The following is an 18610-nucleotide window of genomic DNA, read 5'->3' as shown; positions in this document are numbered from 1 at the left end:
GGGCGCAAGTCCCGTTTAAAACTACACTACCCATAATGCAATGCGCGTTTTCCTCCGGTGTCATCAGCCGGTAGAGCAGCGTGGATCTCCACCTTCACAGAAATACTGCTGAAGTTTTTGCCACTAAAGCAGCATGACGGTACATTTTATTTATATTAAGCTAATTGTGTGTATCGATTTGTTGCTTTTTGTACTTATGTAAAGTACTTCTTGCTTTATGATACGCATTTACACTGATCACTTTAGTAGCATTGGTTATCTTTAGCAACTAGCCACATGTGCATGTAGTGCATAATGTACATAAGTGCATTACAGTACAGATCACATATTCTGATCCACACAAAAAATGTCATGTATATCACCTTTTGATCTTAATATCGTGTAGATTGGTGTAGATTGTTGGTAGAGTAACAGAGGTGACGGCTGTCAATAGGGCTGCTAATGTTTCTTTGTTTTACAGAATTAAATAATATGTTCAGTATTGTCTTGTGTTTTATAATACATTGTTTAACAAAGTAACCTGGTGGCAAACATGCTATGCTGTAAGGATTAACATTGGTTAATGTACAGTAAAATATGAGTTTGCATATTAGATAATTGATCATTTTAAAGCAGAAATAACATTTTCTCATTATATTTCATAACATTTCTATTTAATTTTAACATACTTTTGTCAATTGTTAGTTATGTCAAGTGTTAAGCGTGAAATTGATTAGAAAATAGTAATAATTTGTCATTTAAAATTTTATTTTGCAAACGGTAGGATTTTAGTTCACTAAAAATAAAAATTCTGTCATAATTTACTTTCCCTCACATTATTTTAAATATGTATACATTTCTGCAGAACAAAAAAAGAAGATATAAGAAATGTTTGTAACCAAACAGATCAGGGGCACCATTCACTTCCATAGTATTCTTTTTCCTTCAATGGAAGTAAATGGTGCCACAGATTTTCTTGATTACAACCGTTTTTCAAAATATCTCCCATTGTGTTCAACAGAACAAAGACATTTATATAGGTTTGAAACAACTTGAGGGTAAATGATGACAGAATTGTATTTTTTCCAGTGAACTATGCCTTTAATAATGATAGTATTTATTTATAACAATTTTAGGTTTTAGGTTTTAGGGGTTTTTTTCTGTATGAAAGTGATTATTTTAACACGTTCTGCTGATGTTATGTGTCATTTCAGGAACGTAAAGGAACGGCGAAGCTCGACTTCTTGAGGAAGATCGAAGAGGAGGTCCAGCTGAAATGGGAGAAAGAGAAAGTTTTTGAGATTGATGCTCCGGATGCCACTGGCAAAAATACTGAGTACGTTTGTTATCTTAAAGAACTGAAGTTAGACCTAATTATTTGGATGTCTAATTATTATTTTCTGTTTACCCAGTAAGAACAAATACTTTGTTACATTTCCCTACCCCTACATGAATGGGAGACTTCATCTTGGACACACGTTCTGTCTGTCAAAGTGTGAGGTAAGTTGTAAGAAAATATTCATGTTTTGTAATGTTTTTTTTTTTATCTTGAAATGTATATTACACACAAAATAAAAAATGTTGGTGCTGAGTCAGTTAAAGTAGAAATGTTTTGGTATCAACTCATTTTATAAAGTGCTTTATAAAACACAAAAAATTGTTTAGATACAACTAAGTAGTACACATACGATATATGCAGTTTAAACAGGATTAAAAAAGTTTTTTTATGAAGATTAGACATAAAAATAGAAACTACATGATTTATTTATGTGCACATTATAACTTCTTATTATGCCTTGCAGTTTGCAGTGGGTTACCAGCGTTTGAGAGGAAAACAATGTCTTTTTCCATTTGGTCTGCACTGTACTGGAATGCCCATCAAAGTGAGTCATTCAAACTCTTCCTACTTTACAATCAAATCCATAATCAACATCAATCATTAATGTCTCTGTGTATGTCTTTAGGCATGTGCAGACAAGCTGAAGAGAGAAATGGAGCTCTACGGGTTCCCACCTCAGTTCCCTGATGAAGAAGAGGAGGAGGAAGACAAGTCGAAGACCACCGATGAGGTCATCATCAAGGACAAGTCAAAGGGCAAGAAGGTATATCTACATTTATCTATCTATTGCCCAGATTATATTAGCACATTACAGCACATCACAAAGTTCGGTCAAACTTCTGTTTTATGTCATGCCATTTTTAGAGCAAAGCTGTAGCAAAGTCTGGAAGCTCCAAGTTTCAGTGGGACATCATGAGATCTCTGGGGCTTAGTGACGATGAGATCGTGAAGTTTGCCGATGCCGAACATTGGCTGGATTATTTCCCTCCTCTTGCTGTGGACGACCTGAAGAAAATGGGTCTTAAGGTATGAGCAGACATTTTATATAAGCCACTATTTTATAATGCATATGTTGTAAATTTGACATTGTGTCCATTGATGTTGTAGGTCGATTGGCGTCGTTCTTTTATCACGACGGATGTGAACCCCTTTTATGACTCATTTGTAAGGTGGCAATTTGTCACTCTGAAAGAGAGGAATAAAATCAAGTTTGGCAAGAGGTACATATTTAAACAATTTGAACAGGACTTTAACTCTTTCGCCGCCAGCGTTTTAAAAAAATTGCCAGCCAGCGCCTGCGTTTTTCATGATTTTCACAAAAGTTTAATGCCTCCCAGAAAATGTTCTTCTTTAAATGTATAAACATACAATATACCAAATGAAAGAACAGACCCTCTGCTTTCAAACAATAAAAACTTTTCATCCAACCTTCAGTAGTTCTTTTTGTAATCAGCTTTTGAATATGGGGGTAGGTTTCTGCAAAAACACCACATTTTGAGCAAAAAGCAGAGATAATTCCATTTTTGTGACGGACTTTTCATAGAGATCCCATTCAGAGCGATATTTAAAACAGACACGGACATGCAGCCGCTTGCCATAGGGCAATACTTTGGGGTTTAAAAAGTTGCGAAAGGGCACCTAGTGGATGATAGCGGTATTGCGGAAAGCCGGAAATACTCGTCATTGGCAGGGAAGCGTTTTCTCTTGATTGACGAGATATCTCATCAATGGCGGCGAAAGAGTTAAAAAGGCTCAGATTTGTGACTTTATGTATGGCAGTTGGTTAATTGCAAAAATGGCCAAAAAATAAAAATCATCTCAAGTCTATCATCATTTGCCTTCTTGTGTCCTATTTAATACACTTTTTAATGTCTTTGTGGGCTCTGTATGTTTTAAAAAAAGTTAAATGCTCATTAGGATTTTAGAATTAAAACTCCTCTCTTTTGGTTTATTACAGATACACAATATACTCTCCCAAAGATGGGCAGCCCTGCATGGATCATGATAGACAGACAGGAGAGGTGGCCATTGGTTTTCATCTAATAAGTCCTTTAATTATCATAAAATAACTAGTTTTTATCTTTCCTATGGAGTAAAACTCTTTCTGTGACAGGGAGTCGCCCCGCAAGAATACACCCTCATCAAGATGAAGATCAATGAACCTTATCCATCTAAACTGAGGTAAGGTACCATAACAGAACAGTATTTTTATTATTCCTTTAAAACAATGGTGGGGCAGCTCAGTGGGTAGCACCTTCAAAGTAAGAAGGTCCCTGGTTCAAACCCCCGGCTAGGTCAGGTGGAGTTTGCAAGTTCTTTCTGTGTCAGCGTGGGTTTACTCCGGGTACTCGGGTTTCCTCCCACAGGCCAAAAACATGCAGGTTAGGTAAATTGGAGATGCCAAATTGCCCCTCCCCCAACATTGATTATGATTAATTTATATGTATGTATGAATTAACTAGTTCTTGGTTACTAAAGTTTTCACGCTGAATGTTTTTTATTTTTTTTTGGAACGTTCTCAGTGGTCTTAAAGGCAAGAAGATCTTTCTGGTAGCTGCAACTCTGAGACCCGAAACCATGTTCGGTCAGACGAACTGCTGGGTTCGTCCGGATATGAAGTACATAGTGTTTGAGACAGCCAGCGGTGAACTGTTCATCTGTACCCAGCGTTCGGCCAGGAACATGTCCTATCAGGGCTTCACCAAAGACAACGGCCAGATTCCTGTTATCATGCAGATTATGGGCCAGGTTTGTTTCTCACACACATCAGCTTTACTTTAAAACCAAAGAAAGGAATGTAAGGAGGGAAAAAACATTTCTATAATACAGTTAAAATAGTTAGTTAGTTAGTTAGTTAGTTAGTTAGTTAGTTAGTTAGTTAGTTGTGTTGTCTTAAGTTTCAACAGATTTTTTGTCTGTTGTTAACATTAATCTGTACATTTAATTGTAATGAAAATGTAAAATATGCAGATTTTACATGCAGAATATCTTGATTTAGAAAAGCTTATTTTGTGTGGGTGCAAAATTTCAATTTCTTATTTTTCCTCCTATATTTGGGTGACCTTGATATGATCAACCTATTTCAAATGCCTATTTTTACAAGATGTTATATAAGGCTCAGGTGTGCCTACAATGTGTCTGTGAAGTTTCAGCTCAAAATACCTGTCCAAAATGCCCCTATCAGTTAAAATAGATCTGATTCATGTGAATACATGGGTAAAATGATCCAGTCAGTGGCTATGGACGGGGCTTTTTTGTGTGATGTCACAAGAGAATCAGAAAGGCATGTCTAATGTGACTGCTTTGGTTTAACAGGGTTTGAAAAAGAAGAAGAGGGTGGATTTTTTTGATTGAAAACACATTTAGGTCCAAACACCATGTAAAAGTGACATTTGACATTACCGACGGTTTCATTTTGTTGACATCTCTATGCAGAATCAAGGCATTTACACTTGTATACCAACCTCATGACAAGCAAATAATTGTATAAATATCTATAATTTCTCAGTACCCTCATTGTTTTCCTCACATACGCTCACTTTACTTTCCTAGGACATCCTTGGTTGTGCACTGAGCGCTCCTCTTACTTCCTACAAGACCATCTATGCCCTGCCGATGCTCACTATCAAAGAAGACAAAGGTATCTGACTCCACCCCATAATATCACCTCATCACATTACATTACCCCTTGCTGACAAGATGCATCCGTAACGGCATTTACGTTATGTTTTGAAAGGCAAAAATGAAAGTGGTATAGAAATGGAATATGGAAATGACTCTTAATGGATGAAGCCTTCAGGCGGTGATGGCCACATTACTCCAAACACAGGCTGCTCCATGCCTGAGAATTATTCAGTTTTTTTTGTTTTGTTTTTTTGCCTTGGGCTCTCGTTGTTACCCTGAAAAAGGCCTTCCTTGAAATTGAAATGTCAAATGTTAATATAGATTGTTGTTGTTTGCCTGTGATTCTGAGACAAGTGGGCTGAAAAGTAGTTTTTTTGTGTAAGTGTGACATCAATAGTTTGGAGTGCGTTCATTCATTATAAAAGATGCTGAAATCTTATTTGTCAACGCAGGTACTGGAGTTGTCACCAGTGTGCCATCAGACGCGCCGGATGATATCGCCGCTCTGAGGGACATCAAAAAGAAACAGGTGTTGTGTTCGGTTTAGACCATTTCATTTTTTTGTTCATTCACTTTTAACGTTTTTTATTTGGTTGGTTTTAAAGTTAAGTTCCCAGAGAGACGGACGATGTTTCTTATAAGTTGCGCTGTGCACAGATGGAAAAAGATGGGCGAAAGCTAGGGATTTCTTAAATTGAAATATAACTGGGTGTAAATGTTCATTTGATGTTTTAAGTTTTTCATTAGATTACATGAGAAGTTCATACTGTAGCTCTGCTTGTATGCATTATTATTTTTAAGTTAATATAAAAATGCATGTTTTTTTTTTTTGTTGTTGTTGAGGAAACATAGTATTGTTTCAATACTATATTCAGATTTTTACATTTCATTCATTGATTAATTATGATCATCATTGTTTAAGAGGAACTGTATATCAGAAATTGTATATTTCATAGGGGATAATGTATAGACGTCAGATTGTTATCGCAGAAATGAGCCCTGATCAAGACCCGATGCGAAGCAGTGCTCTTGTTTTACACTGAAGGGGCTTATTTCACAAAAATAACCAACGGCCTGTACATATTCCCGCTTATTACACGGCTGTTTACCTAATAAGTAATATAAGGAACATAAAATATTGATTTGATATATTTTATTTGCTAATATTTAACAAATGCAGACCTTCCGTGAGGAAAAACCTGTTTACTTTTGGTGATAAGACAAGATGTTTAAACGTCACGGACACACTATTTGATTTTATTATTTGTAAATTTAATGTCATACATGTTATAAAAACACAATTTATATTTAATTTTGTGTAAAGTTAAACTGTACCTGTCAAAATTATTTGCAGCATCCGGGTTACCGTTATTCATTTTAAGCGGTTGTTATCTGGGAAAAACAAACCTGCAAATGTTGTGACTGGCCAATCAGAATTAAGCATTCCAACGAGCCGTGTAATAAACAAAGATAAATACAAAACATGCAAATGCTATATATATTATTACAAAAATGGCTGATCCTTGTGTGACAAATCTTGTTTTTTTAGGCTTTAAGAGAGAAGTATGGCATTCAGGATTATATGGTTCTACCCTTTGACCCGGTAAGAATACTAAAAACTCCTCACAATCCCCATGAAATCAAAACTAGAAGTAGTTTGTCTTAGTTTTAAAACTGTTTATATACTAATGTACTTGATAAGATAAACTTTTTAACAGATACTCATCTTGCACCTCTCAAATGTTTGTCCAATAAAGTCTTCTCTAGAAGGAAAGTGTGCCCTCCCCTTAAATTATAAAATAGTACCTGCCTTCGACTGGCAATATGGGTAGCAAATCATGGTTTGTGTCTGTGGTTGTCAGTGCTGGGCAAATATCAATCACGATAATTGCATACAAAATAAAAGTGATGTTTTGCATAATTTATGAGTGTGTGTTGTCTGTAATTATTATGCATATATAAATACACACACACCCATTATGTATGTATTTAAGAAACATTTACATGTGTGTGTGTGTGTGTGTGTGTGTGTGTGTATATATATATATATATATATATATATATATACATTTTTTAAAATTATATATAAATAAAACATTTCTGAAATAAATATATGAATGTGTGTGTGGTTAAATATACATAATAATTACACACGGTACACACACACATATATATTGCAAAAAAATCACTTTTATTTTGTATGCGATTAATCGCGATTAATCTTTGCCCGGCACTCATTTTTTTCTCAGCTTTTAATTTTTTTGTTTTTGCTGGCTACATTGCAAACTTAAAGGCTTGCCACTACTTCCTGTTTCCACAGGATATGCATTTTCATGAAGTCTTTGGGTAATCTTTCTAGATTTGGTGAATCTAATGATCCGTGTTCCCATCAGGTTCCCATCATTGAGATTCCTGGATATGGAAACCTGTCGGCTCCTCTGGTTTGTGATGAGCTAAAGATTCAAAGCCAAAATGACAGAGAAAAGCTTGCCGAAGCCAAAGAGAAAGTCTACCTCAAAGGCTTTTACGAAGGGATCAGGTCATCTGTACACCAACATCTCTCAAATAGATTATGAATATGGAATAAGTCACTTATTTTTAAATTTTTATTTTTAGGGGTGGGTACTGGTTCAAGTCCACTTTTGTAAGGGATGGACACTTATTAGATCTAATTGCTCTTACCATATTTTGTTTTGCCAGATCATGTTAGTTGAGGGTTTCAAGGGGCAGAAGGTCCAGGATGTGAAGAAACCCATTCAGAAGATGATGGTGGAAAAAGTTGGTTTGATCTTTTTCACCATTAGTCCTATATTTAGCATTATTATGATGCCAAAGTGGTTGATGTATGTCCCATCATGTTGTTGTGTTGTCAGGGTGAAGCTTTGATCTACATGGAGCCAGAGAAGCAAGTGTTGTCTCGCTCTGCAGATGAATGCGTGGTGGCGCTATGCGATCAATGGTTAGTGGTTAGCTCATATAGTACGTGTATTATGTTACATCCTCTCTTACGTTACATCCTTTGAGGTTAGAGTCTGGCTGTTATCATAGTGACTTGACATCAGGGATACCTTGACTGAATTGGTTTCTCAGACAGTGACTGGTGACTTTATCTCTCAGGTATCTGGATTACGGCAATGTGGAATGGAAAAAACAAGCTACGGACCTTCTGGCATCTCTGGAGACGTGAGTGTGTCTTACACGCACTGTTTGTCTGTCTTATAGATACTCGGAGATTGTTGTTGTTGTGAATGTGGAAATATGGAATGCTTTGGTCTTCAGGTTCTGCGATGAAACCAGGAAGAACTTTGAAGCAACTTTGGATTGGCTTCAGGACCACGCCTGCTCCAGAACATATGGATTAGGTAAAGATCTGCTTATCTGTTTTGTTAGCAAGCAAATTCTTCTAATGTTTGATTGTATTCAGACATCAATAACTATTTTCAGATGGCCACCTTTGTATGCAGCCCATATTAATCAAAGTCTTTTCATAAGGACAAGGCCCATCTGTAGTTCTTTTTTAATGCGCTCATTTCTTTGCTCTTGTGCCCCCAAACCACTCAGCGATAGCATCAGCAATTTTCTTGCTGTTCCTCTGAGAGAGAGCTCTCTTGATTTTTGAGATCTTTTATGCGTTTGGTTCCCATAGGAACCCGGGTGCCATGGGATGAACAATGGCTCATTGAGTCCCTGTCGGACTCCACCATCTACATGGCCTTCTACACTGTGGCACATCTTCTCCAAGGAGGGGTCCTCAACGGACAAGGACCCTCACCGCTGGGAATAAGGTATTATTAGCTTCGGATCCACTTAAGGAGAACGGCTAAAAAGTTTATTGCTACATTTTTACAAAGAAACCGTACACTACAGATTTTGTAAATCCAAACATAGAAGTGATCTTTAAAATAGTTAATAATTCAGTTCAGTTCAAATTTATTATTAATTTGACTAAAAAATAAATAAAAAAATTAAACACAGAAACTGTGCAAATGAGAACAATACATGGTAAAAAAAATCTCATAAAATGTATATTCGTAATACAAATTTGTGATGGAAGGATTGTAAATTGCTAATAATATTTTTTATACATTTTATTAAGCTATTATTAAATTAATAATGCACTATTAATACATTTTGATATTGTTTGATTTACTTGTAATAGTAGACATGACAATTATTCTTATAAAATCATATATATGTAGCACTTTACAATAAGGTTGTACTTGTTAACATTAGTAAATGCATTAGTTAACATTAACTAACAATGAAAAACCATCTACAGCATTTATTATTCTTAGTTCATGTTAATTTTAGCATTTACTAATACATTTTTAAAATCGAAAGTTGTAACTGTTAGCATTAGTTAAAACACAATGAACTAACATGTATAACTATTAGCATTAACAAAGATTAATAAATGCTGAAAAACTATATTGCTTATTGTTAGTTCATGTTAGCTAATCTAATCCATTTACTAATGTTAACAAGTGGAACCATATTGTAAAGATTGTTCAAGCTTTACTTCATGGCAAATAAATTGTTTTGGTGATACAACTTTTATATATTTGTGTCTAGATAAACTATTTTAGGTTTATCTTTATATGCATTAACATTGTCTGTGAAGTTTGTTTGTTCTGGTTTAAAAATAAAATAAACAAACCAGCAAATAAATATACTTAAGCAAAGCATGCAAAATTTAGCTTGAGTAAAATAAAAAATAATCATACTGTTGATGAATCAAATATAAGCAAAAATAAAATAGAAATTGTTGTGGTTTATGACCACCATAATTTTTTGATACATTGTACAGTGTTACAAGGATAAAAATAGTAATTTACAAAATGCTAGAGATAAACACTGTTTCTCCCCATAGACCCGAGCAGATGACGAGGGAAGTGTGGGATTACATCTTCTTTAAAACCGCACTCTTTCCAAAGACAGACATCCCGAAAGACCGCCTGCAGAAGCTCAGGAGAGAGTTTGAATACTGGTATCCTGTAGATGTGAGGGTGTCAGGAAAAGACCTGGTGCCCAATCACCTCTCCTATTATCTGTACAACCATGTAGCCATGTGGCCTAATGACAGGTACACGACTCTTATCTGAGTATTTTGTGTGTGGAGTATACACAGACTGTAGATTTCATTTATATATATTTTACATATGTGCAAGGGTGGTAAAGCATACAGCGGGGAAAATAAGTATTTGACACATCATTTTTAACAGTAAGGGGATTTCTACGTGGGCTATTGACACAAATTTCACCTGAAAATGAAAAGAGGATGGACAAACACAAGGCCAAGGAAACAATGAAGTGTATTTAAAGAAAGAAAATCCCCTTACTGATAAAAATGCTGGTGTGTCAAATACTTATTTTCCCCGGTGTATCTTGAATTCACTGTAATTTGCTTTTAATAAAACAGTTGCTAAATGCTTTAATACAAAGAGGGGCACTTTGTATATTTATTGTTGATGTTTTTTTCTGCCCCTATAGTGGAAAATGGCCACAAGCGGTACGAGCCAATGGTCATCTTTTGCTAAACTCTGAAAAGGTGAGTAAAAGTTTCTTTATTATCTTGTAAGATACATTTTTTTCTGCCCTTCCTTTGATCTTCACTTTGTCTGTCTCATGAAATTTTGTTTGTGTAATAAAGTATGTGTGTTTGTTTTTAGTTATACATTTGTGATAATGGCATCACAAATATTGACAATCCTCCTTAATCTGCTTTGTAAAAACGGTTGTTAATAGCATAATAAAAGTTTATAGGAAAGGTTTTTGCAAAAGTAAAAAAAACAAAGTAAAAAAAAGTTGACACAAAGAGAGAAAGAGAGAGGCAGAGAAGTAGGGAGAGAGAGCAGCCATGTTTATCCATGTTTTTTGTCCACCAGATGTCCAAATCCACTGGCAACTTCCTCACTTTAAGTCAAGCTATTGCCAAGTTTTCTGCAGATGGTAAGCGCTCCATGTATATTCATACTATAATATCCAATAATATTCATATTATTGTGCAAAATAGGATTGTGCGATACTGTTATTTTCAATCTATTGTCCACCTGAAATGATCACACTTTGATCTATTGATCATCTGTTGGTCACACGCCTTCATATACAAATTCATATGAGGTTGTGTTTCTAATCTAATGCATTTGCATGTGTATTAAAAGTGCAGTGTGACCACACCCTTACTCAAATGAACCGCACTGGCTGACCAATTGCAGTAGAGTTTATTTTATTCAAACCAAATCTGCCAGAGAGATTTATTTTTTATTTTGTTGGCATAATTTGACTTTCACTTCTGTTTCACTAACATATCTCAGGCATGCGTCTGGCTCTGGCTGATGCAGGAGACACAGTTGAGGATGCTAACTTTGTCGAGGCCATGGCGGATGCTGGAATCCTGCGACTTTATGCATGGGTGGATTGGGTGAAAGAGATGATCGCCAACCAAAATAACCTGAGGACCGGACCAGCAGACACCTTTAATGACCGAGTATTCGTTAGGTAACACTGGAGCTAGGGCTGGGCGGTATAAAGATGTATTCCGTTATCATGAAATAAAATATCAGGCTTAACACGTTTTTCTATTCCATGAATACCGTGAAATGTAAATAGAGGCGTGGTTAACTCTGCACTCCCACATGTTAGACTGAGTGTGACAGAGAAACATAATCCACTCATAACAAATTAACAAGTAATTTCTGTAATTTCATAATAAGTGCCAGTGAATACACAGCAGGTCTCTCTTACGTGCGCGCTCTCTCTCTCTCTCTGTCTGTCGCACTCTCTCTCTCTCTGTCTGTCGCTAGCGCGCTCTATGCTCATGCAGCAGAGGTCTCTCGAGGCTTGCACGAGGAGCTGCATTGCCAAATAAAGAAAGCTCTTCTCGCACATAATGCTAATAGTTGTAAAGTTTTCTGAACTTGAAGCAAGCTATGACAAAACTCGCATTTATATACAGTCTTGTTCAAAATAATAGCAGTACAATGTGACTAACCAGAATAATCAAGGTTTTTAGTATATTTTTTATTGATACGTAGCAAACAAGTTACCAGTAGGTTCAGTAGATTCTCAGAAAACAAACAAGACCCAGCACCCACGACATGCACGCCCCCAAGGCCGTGCAATTGGGCAATTAGTTGAAAGGGGTGTGTTCAAAAAAACAGCAGTGTCTACCTTTGACTGTACAAACTCAAAACTATTTTGTACAAACATTTTTTGGGGGGGATTTAGCAATCCTGTGAATCACTAAACTAATATTTAGTTGTATGACCACAGTTTTTTAAAACTCTTGACATCTGTGTGGCATGGACTCAACCAACTTGTGGCACCTCTCAGCTGTTATTCCACTCCATGATTCTTTAACAACATTCCACAATTCATTCACATTTCTTGGTTTTGCTTCAGAAACAGCATTTTTGATATCACCCCACAAGTTCTCAATTGGATTAAGGTCTGGAGATTGGGCTGGCCACTCCATAACATTAATTTTGTTTGTTTAGAACCAAGACTTTGCCCGTTTACTAGTGTGTTTTGGGTCATTGTCTTGTTGAAACAACCATTTCAAGGGCATGTCCTCTTCAGCATAGGGCAACATGACCTCTTCAAGTATTTTAACATATGCAAACTGATCCATGATCCCTGGTATGCAATAAATAGGCCCAACACCATAGTAGGAGAAACATGCCCATATCATGATGCTTGCACCAGACTCATAGCCTGTGGCAAATAATGAGGGGACACAACTACAGGTATAGGCCACAAGGTATTTTCTTTATTATAAACAAAACTTATAAACTTAACACAAAAGAATGAAATGTGAAAATGTCATAATATAGGATGTATGTAAAGTGCATGGATGCATAAGTCTGTATGTGTAAACATGACTGAGTGAAAACTAAGTAAAAACTACAAAAGAACAAACAAACAGGATCATACCTGGAGGAGCAGAGAGAGAGAGAAAAATGGTTAGTGTGGCAGTTTAAATACACTGAGCCCAGGTGGCTCCAATTACCAACAACCCTCTGCTGCCTGCAGTAAGAACCACGCCTGCAAGACAGGGGAGGAGCCGTGACACCCCCCTCCTTAAAATGAGGGTCCCACCCTCAGCCCAAAAAAAAAAAAAAAAAAAAAAAAACAAACAAGTCCCAGCTCCTAGTGGTTTCCCTGTGTCCCCCAACTGAGTGTCCACTCCTCCAACTCAGCAGCCCTGGCACCTAGGGAGCAATTCAAGAGAAAGGAAAAGACAGCAAGCAGGGGTCAACAGAGGGAAGAGATACAAACTAGGTTAAAGGAGCTCGAGACAAGGCATCTGCAATGATATTATCCTTACCACTAATGTGTCTAATATCAAGGTTAAATGGTTGTAAGAACAAAGCCCACCGCATCAAGCGCTGGTTGGGATTTTGCAGGGACTTCAGAAAAATGAGTGGGTTATGATCAGTAAACACCGTTAAAGGAGTCAAACCTGAACCAACATAGACTTCAAAGTGCTGTAGAGCCCAAATGAGTCCTAACGCCTCCTTTTCTATTACAGAGTAGTTTTTCTGGTACTTATTAAATTTCCTGGAAAAGAAACTAACTGGACACTCAACATTGTCCTCATTTTCCTGGAAAAGCACAGCCCCAGCACCTATTTGACTGGCGTCTACCTGCAATTTGAAAGGTTTCCCAAAATGTGGTGCTGCCAACACGGGTGCCGAACACAAAAGAACCTTAACTGCATCAAATGCCTCTTGACACTGGGTGGACCAGATAAATTCAGCCTTGGCCTTTAATAGATTGGTCAATGGGGCCACTACTACAGAAAAATTCTTACAAAAAGCACGGTAGTACCCCACCATTCCCAGGAAGCGCATCAATTCTTTCTTTGAAGAAGGCTGTGGAAACTGCTTCACAGCCTGAACCTTGGCTTCCACAGGACAAACAAAACCCTGGCCAACAACCTTGCCTAGGTATGTAACAGTAGCTTTGGCAAACTCACACTTTGCAAAATTAACAGTTAACCTGGACCACACCAGTCTTTCAAACAGGGCTTGAACTCTCTGGACATGGTCCTCCCAGGAGTCTGAGTAGACGACCACATCATCCAGATACACAGCACACCCTTCCAGACCTGAGACCACCTGATTCATCAGCCTCTGGAAAGTGGCTGGAGCTTTTCGTAAGCCGAAAGGCATCACTGTGTAAGATAACACTCCAGATGGATTGATAAAGGCAGCAATCTCACGAGCCATTTTGGTAAGGGGTACTTGCCAATATCCCTTTAAAAGATCAAATTTGCTAACATACTTTGCTGCCCCGACTTGATCAATACAGTCCTCCATCCTTGGAAGAGGGTAAAGGTCTGCCTTAGTGACATTATTTACCTTTCTATAATCAGTGCAGGGTCTAAAAGTGGAATCAGACTTTTTGACCAGAATACAGGGTGAAGCCCAATTTGAAGAACTTGGCTCAGCAATACCATTGTCCAACATATACCGCACCTCGGTTTCCAATTGCTTTCTCTTCTCCTCAGATACTCGATAGAATCTCTGTTTGATAGGCTTAGCATCTCCAATGTCTATGTCATGCTCAATTAAATGGGTTTGAGATGGAGTGTCAGAAAACAAAACGGGGTAGCTTCTAATAAGAGATAACAATTCCTCACGTTTCTCAGAGTCTAAATGGTCTATCAAAACATCAAGGTTTTGCAAAGTCTGGGAGTTTTTCAACCGACCCTGTAAGACCTCATCCGAAACCCTAACTACCTCTTCTTCTCCACCCTCCACAAAGTTAATGCCATAAGATGCAGTGACTGAAACAGCAGTCAACGCTGACCTCACTGCTAGAGTACCTTCCACTTTGCTCAAATCACGGGAATAATAACATTTTAGCAAGTTCACATGGCACAATTTAGAGGACTTCCTATGACCAGGGGTTTCAATAAGATAGTTCAAATCTGAAACTTTGCGCAACACTGTAAAAGGACCATAGTACTTTGCCTGAAAAGGTGAACTTACCAGAGGCAAAAGAGCAAGTACACGATCACCAGGACTAAACTCACGCAGCTCAGCCTGTCTGTCATATTTCTGTTTCATTTTCTTCTGAGCACATTGTAGTTTTTCTTTCGCCAGTTCACCAGCCTTATACAACTTCATCCTAAAACCATTTACATAGTCAATAAGGCTCCGAGGTGGTTCCTCAGGCAAACCACCATCCTGTAGTACCGCTAACGGCCCACGAACCTTGTGACCAAACACCAAGTCATTAGGGCTAAACCCTGTGCTTTCCTGCACCACCTCACGAGCAGCCAGTAGCAGCCAGGGTAACCCCTCCTCCCAATCTGCAGACAGTTCTGTACAGTATGCACGAAGCAAGGACTTTAACGTTTGATGAAAACGTTCCAAAGCTCCCTGGCTCTGGGCATGGAATGCAGTAGACTTGTTGTGTTTAACCTTAAGCTGTTTGAGAACCTGAGCAAATAAATGAGATGTAAAGTTAGACCCTCGATCTGACTTAATGATTTTTGGAATCACAAATGTTGAAATAAATTGAGTTAATGCTTTAACTACTGATTTTGAAGTTATGTTACGCAGGGGAAAAGCTGCTGGATATCTAGTTGCTTGACACATAACAGTTAACAAGTAGCTATGGCCTAACTTGGACCGTGGTAAAGGCCCAACACAATCAATAAGAAGATGCTCAAAAGGTTGCCCTATGGCTGGGATTGGATATAAAGGTGCTGGCTTTACAACCTGGTTTGGCTTGCTTGTGCACTGACACGTATGACAAGTTCTAATAAACTGAGCTACATCCCGCTTCAAACGTGGCCAAAAGAAGTAACGGAGTATGCGATCATAAGTTTTACAAACACCCATATGACCTGCCACATCACCATGTGACGTTTGCAACACTTTATTTCGTAAAGTAGTAGGTACAACTACTTGAAAAACTGGTTCTCCTAGACCCTGATTACAGTATGGAACCCATTTTCTGACCAACAGCCCATCCAAAAGAAAATAACACTGAGCACTATTCCTCACCATTAAATCAGGAACCACTTTATCAAACAGGTCAGTCAAAGTAATATCTGCCTTTTGCTCAGCTACCAATGAATCTCTAGAACTAATCAATTGTTCTATCTGGAGTTTAACTGGCAACTCAAGACTTTCTGGCTTACTCTCAACCTCCTTACAAGAGGCAGAGCGGGTAACAACACAAACTGGAAATACCTCAGGAGACGCACTGCTGCAATCAGGAGCTACACTTGCACAGGACACTGAAGGTAGCTTCTTGAAGATGTTTGGTTTACCAACTGCCCACACCTTACTACCTGCCAAATCATTCCCCAAAATCATATGGATGCCCTCTACTGGCAGCTGGGGTCTAACCCCCACAGTTATATTACCCTCTATCAGACCACATTTTAGGGTTATTTTATGTAAAGGAGAAGAGAATGGAGTTAAACCCATGCCACATACCATTACACAACTGCCAGTATCAGATTCCTTAGAGAATGGCAAAACAGATTCTAAAATAAAAGAATCTAAAGCCCCCGTGTCTCTTAAGATTTTAATTGGAACATCTTGGCTGCCATCTACCAGGGACACTACACCATCTGAAATAAAGGCAGAAAAATCACCATGAGAAGACCGAGAACCAAACTGAACTAGTGGCTGAAAAAGCTCACATTGGTAGTCAGAAGCTGTAACGGGAGCTGCAATCACTGCAGGTTTAATTTGACCTGACTGCTTTGATTTAAGTAGAGGACAATCTTTCTTCCAGTGTCCTTCAACTAAACAGTAGCGACAAATATCATCAACTGAAGGTTTATATCCCCCAGAACCAACCTTCTGCTGCGGCCTTTGGAAAGAAGCTCCAGAAAAAGAGGACCTACTATTCCTAGGAATAAAATTATTTTTATGGTACATGGCACTATTTGACTCAAAATAGCTTTTATGTGTTAACCTGTACTCATCTGCAAGAACTGCTGCATCACTTGGAGACTTAACTTTACGTTCATTAATATATGTAGCAACCTGGTCCGACACAGAATCTTTAAACTGTTCCAACACAATTAAGTTAGCTAGATCCTCAAAAGTGCTAACTTCAGAAGCTGTATACCACCGATTAAATGCAGAAATTAAATCACGAACAAACTCAGAATAGGTTTGTGAATCTAACTTTTTCCTATAACGAAAACGTTGACGATATGCCTCCGGCACAAGCTCGTAGACCTTCAGAACTACTGATTTAACTTTAGCATAAACTTTACTGTCAGCCACACTCAGTGCTAAAAAAACCTCACGTGCTTTACCTGTAAGTACACATTGCAACAACATAGTCCTGTCCAAATCTGACCAAGCTCTAGCTTCTGCAATACGCTCAAATCAAATAAAGTATGTATCTGGATCTGACTCATCAAATGTAGGCAACAAGCGAAGATTCTGTGAAACATCAAACTGTGGTACTGCTGGTCTATTAGCATTATGCAATCGTGCTAACTCCAACTGCATTAGCAACAGCTCTTTCTGCTGCTCAAAAGTTAATGAAGGGCTACCCTGAAAACTTGCACCCTCACCACTAGCAGACTGATCAAAATGAACACCTACTTCCTTAAGACCTTGCTTTAATGCAACTTTAACAGTGTCTTTAAGTTTTTTATCAACAATTTCAATGTGATAATGTTCAGCTATCTAATTAACTGCTCCTTAGTACACAAATCTAAGGCTAACTCTGAAGGAGCCTGAACAAAACTACTCAAAAAGGAAGACATTTTCCTCAATCAATACAACTCATTACAAATGCCAAAAACAAAACTCAACTCACCTGTTGCCAGTCTGGGTTTAAGGACAGGAGCCACTCCCCACTATCCTCCAAAAACAACTAACTGACCCCTAGTCTTCGTGCAGTCACATGTGGTGGGGTTTTATGCACACAAAACCAGTGGAGTGGAAAAGACGACCAGAAACTGGCAGCCCCCCCACTTCCACGGAGGTGCTCCCGAGCCGATGTAGGGAAATAAGGGAAAGGGAAGCTCTACCCACGTTCACTGCCACCTAAAAAAAAAAACACCACGAGCCTCCTATTGACACTCGCTGATAAACCTCAACAGGAGAGGACTCCTACCTGGACAACAAACCCAGAAAAGGCCCAGAGTGAGTTGTTAACCAAATTAGCTACAAAGCTAACTAAACAAAAAATACATGGCTCTCCCTGCTCTCTCCAAAACTAATGGCCTAACCCAAGCATCCCCTTAAACAAAAAAATTGGCAATCTGAACTTAATAAAACTACTAACCCAAATTACTACAAAACAGTAGTCAAATAAGCCAAACTAATGCCAAAATACAAATAAACAAATCTACAAATAATAAACCAAAGACAAACTAGAACTTCAATCCTACTATAAAAAAAAATATGTTAACCTAAATATACTAAAGTACAATTAACTTTAACTTAGGCTATGGACGAGCCCCCACTTGTCACAGGCCGACTCATAGCCTGTGGCAAATAATGAGGGGACACAACTACAGGTATAGGCCACAAGGTATTTTCTTTATTATAAACAAAACTTATAAACTTAACACAAAAGAATGAAATGTGAAAATGTCATAATATAGGATGTATGTAAAGTGCATGGATGCATAAGTCTGTATGTGTAAACATGACTGAGTGAAAACTAAGTAAAAAC

General features: G+C 37.8%; 1 protein-coding gene across 1 annotated transcript in view; it reads left to right on the top strand.

The window, feature by feature from the left end:
- Positions 1–3: 3 nt before the first annotated feature.
- The window catches only part of LOC129423771 (leucine--tRNA ligase, cytoplasmic), a 37090-nt gene continuing 18483 nt past the window's right edge, over positions 4–18610 (top strand). Inside the window, exons 1-23 of the mRNA XM_073871161.1 lie at positions 4–139; positions 1194–1315; positions 1392–1479; positions 1782–1862; positions 1944–2081; positions 2183–2344; positions 2426–2538; positions 3276–3339; positions 3432–3499; positions 3841–4066; positions 4871–4958; positions 5395–5471; positions 6492–6545; positions 7336–7480; positions 7647–7720; positions 7816–7901; positions 8060–8125; positions 8222–8304; positions 8589–8727; positions 9813–10025; positions 10433–10490; positions 10828–10891; positions 11257–11440. Of these exons, the coding sequence (XP_073727262.1) occupies positions 134–139; positions 1194–1315; positions 1392–1479; positions 1782–1862; positions 1944–2081; positions 2183–2344; positions 2426–2538; positions 3276–3339; positions 3432–3499; positions 3841–4066; positions 4871–4958; positions 5395–5471; positions 6492–6545; positions 7336–7480; positions 7647–7720; positions 7816–7901; positions 8060–8125; positions 8222–8304; positions 8589–8727; positions 9813–10025; positions 10433–10490; positions 10828–10891; positions 11257–11440 (2399 nt within the window). The 5' untranslated portion in view covers positions 4–133. The remainder of the gene's footprint in view (positions 140–1193; positions 1316–1391; positions 1480–1781; positions 1863–1943; positions 2082–2182; positions 2345–2425; positions 2539–3275; positions 3340–3431; positions 3500–3840; positions 4067–4870; positions 4959–5394; positions 5472–6491; positions 6546–7335; positions 7481–7646; positions 7721–7815; positions 7902–8059; positions 8126–8221; positions 8305–8588; positions 8728–9812; positions 10026–10432; positions 10491–10827; positions 10892–11256; positions 11441–18610) is intronic.

Source organism: Misgurnus anguillicaudatus, chromosome 9, assembly GCF_027580225.2.
Source record: "Misgurnus anguillicaudatus chromosome 9, ASM2758022v2, whole genome shotgun sequence".
In the NCBI taxonomy this organism is placed as follows: domain Eukaryota; kingdom Metazoa; phylum Chordata; class Actinopteri; order Cypriniformes; family Cobitidae; genus Misgurnus; species Misgurnus anguillicaudatus.
Note: the sequence above shows the minus strand (reverse complement) of the source record. Positions and strands in the feature narration are given on the sequence as shown.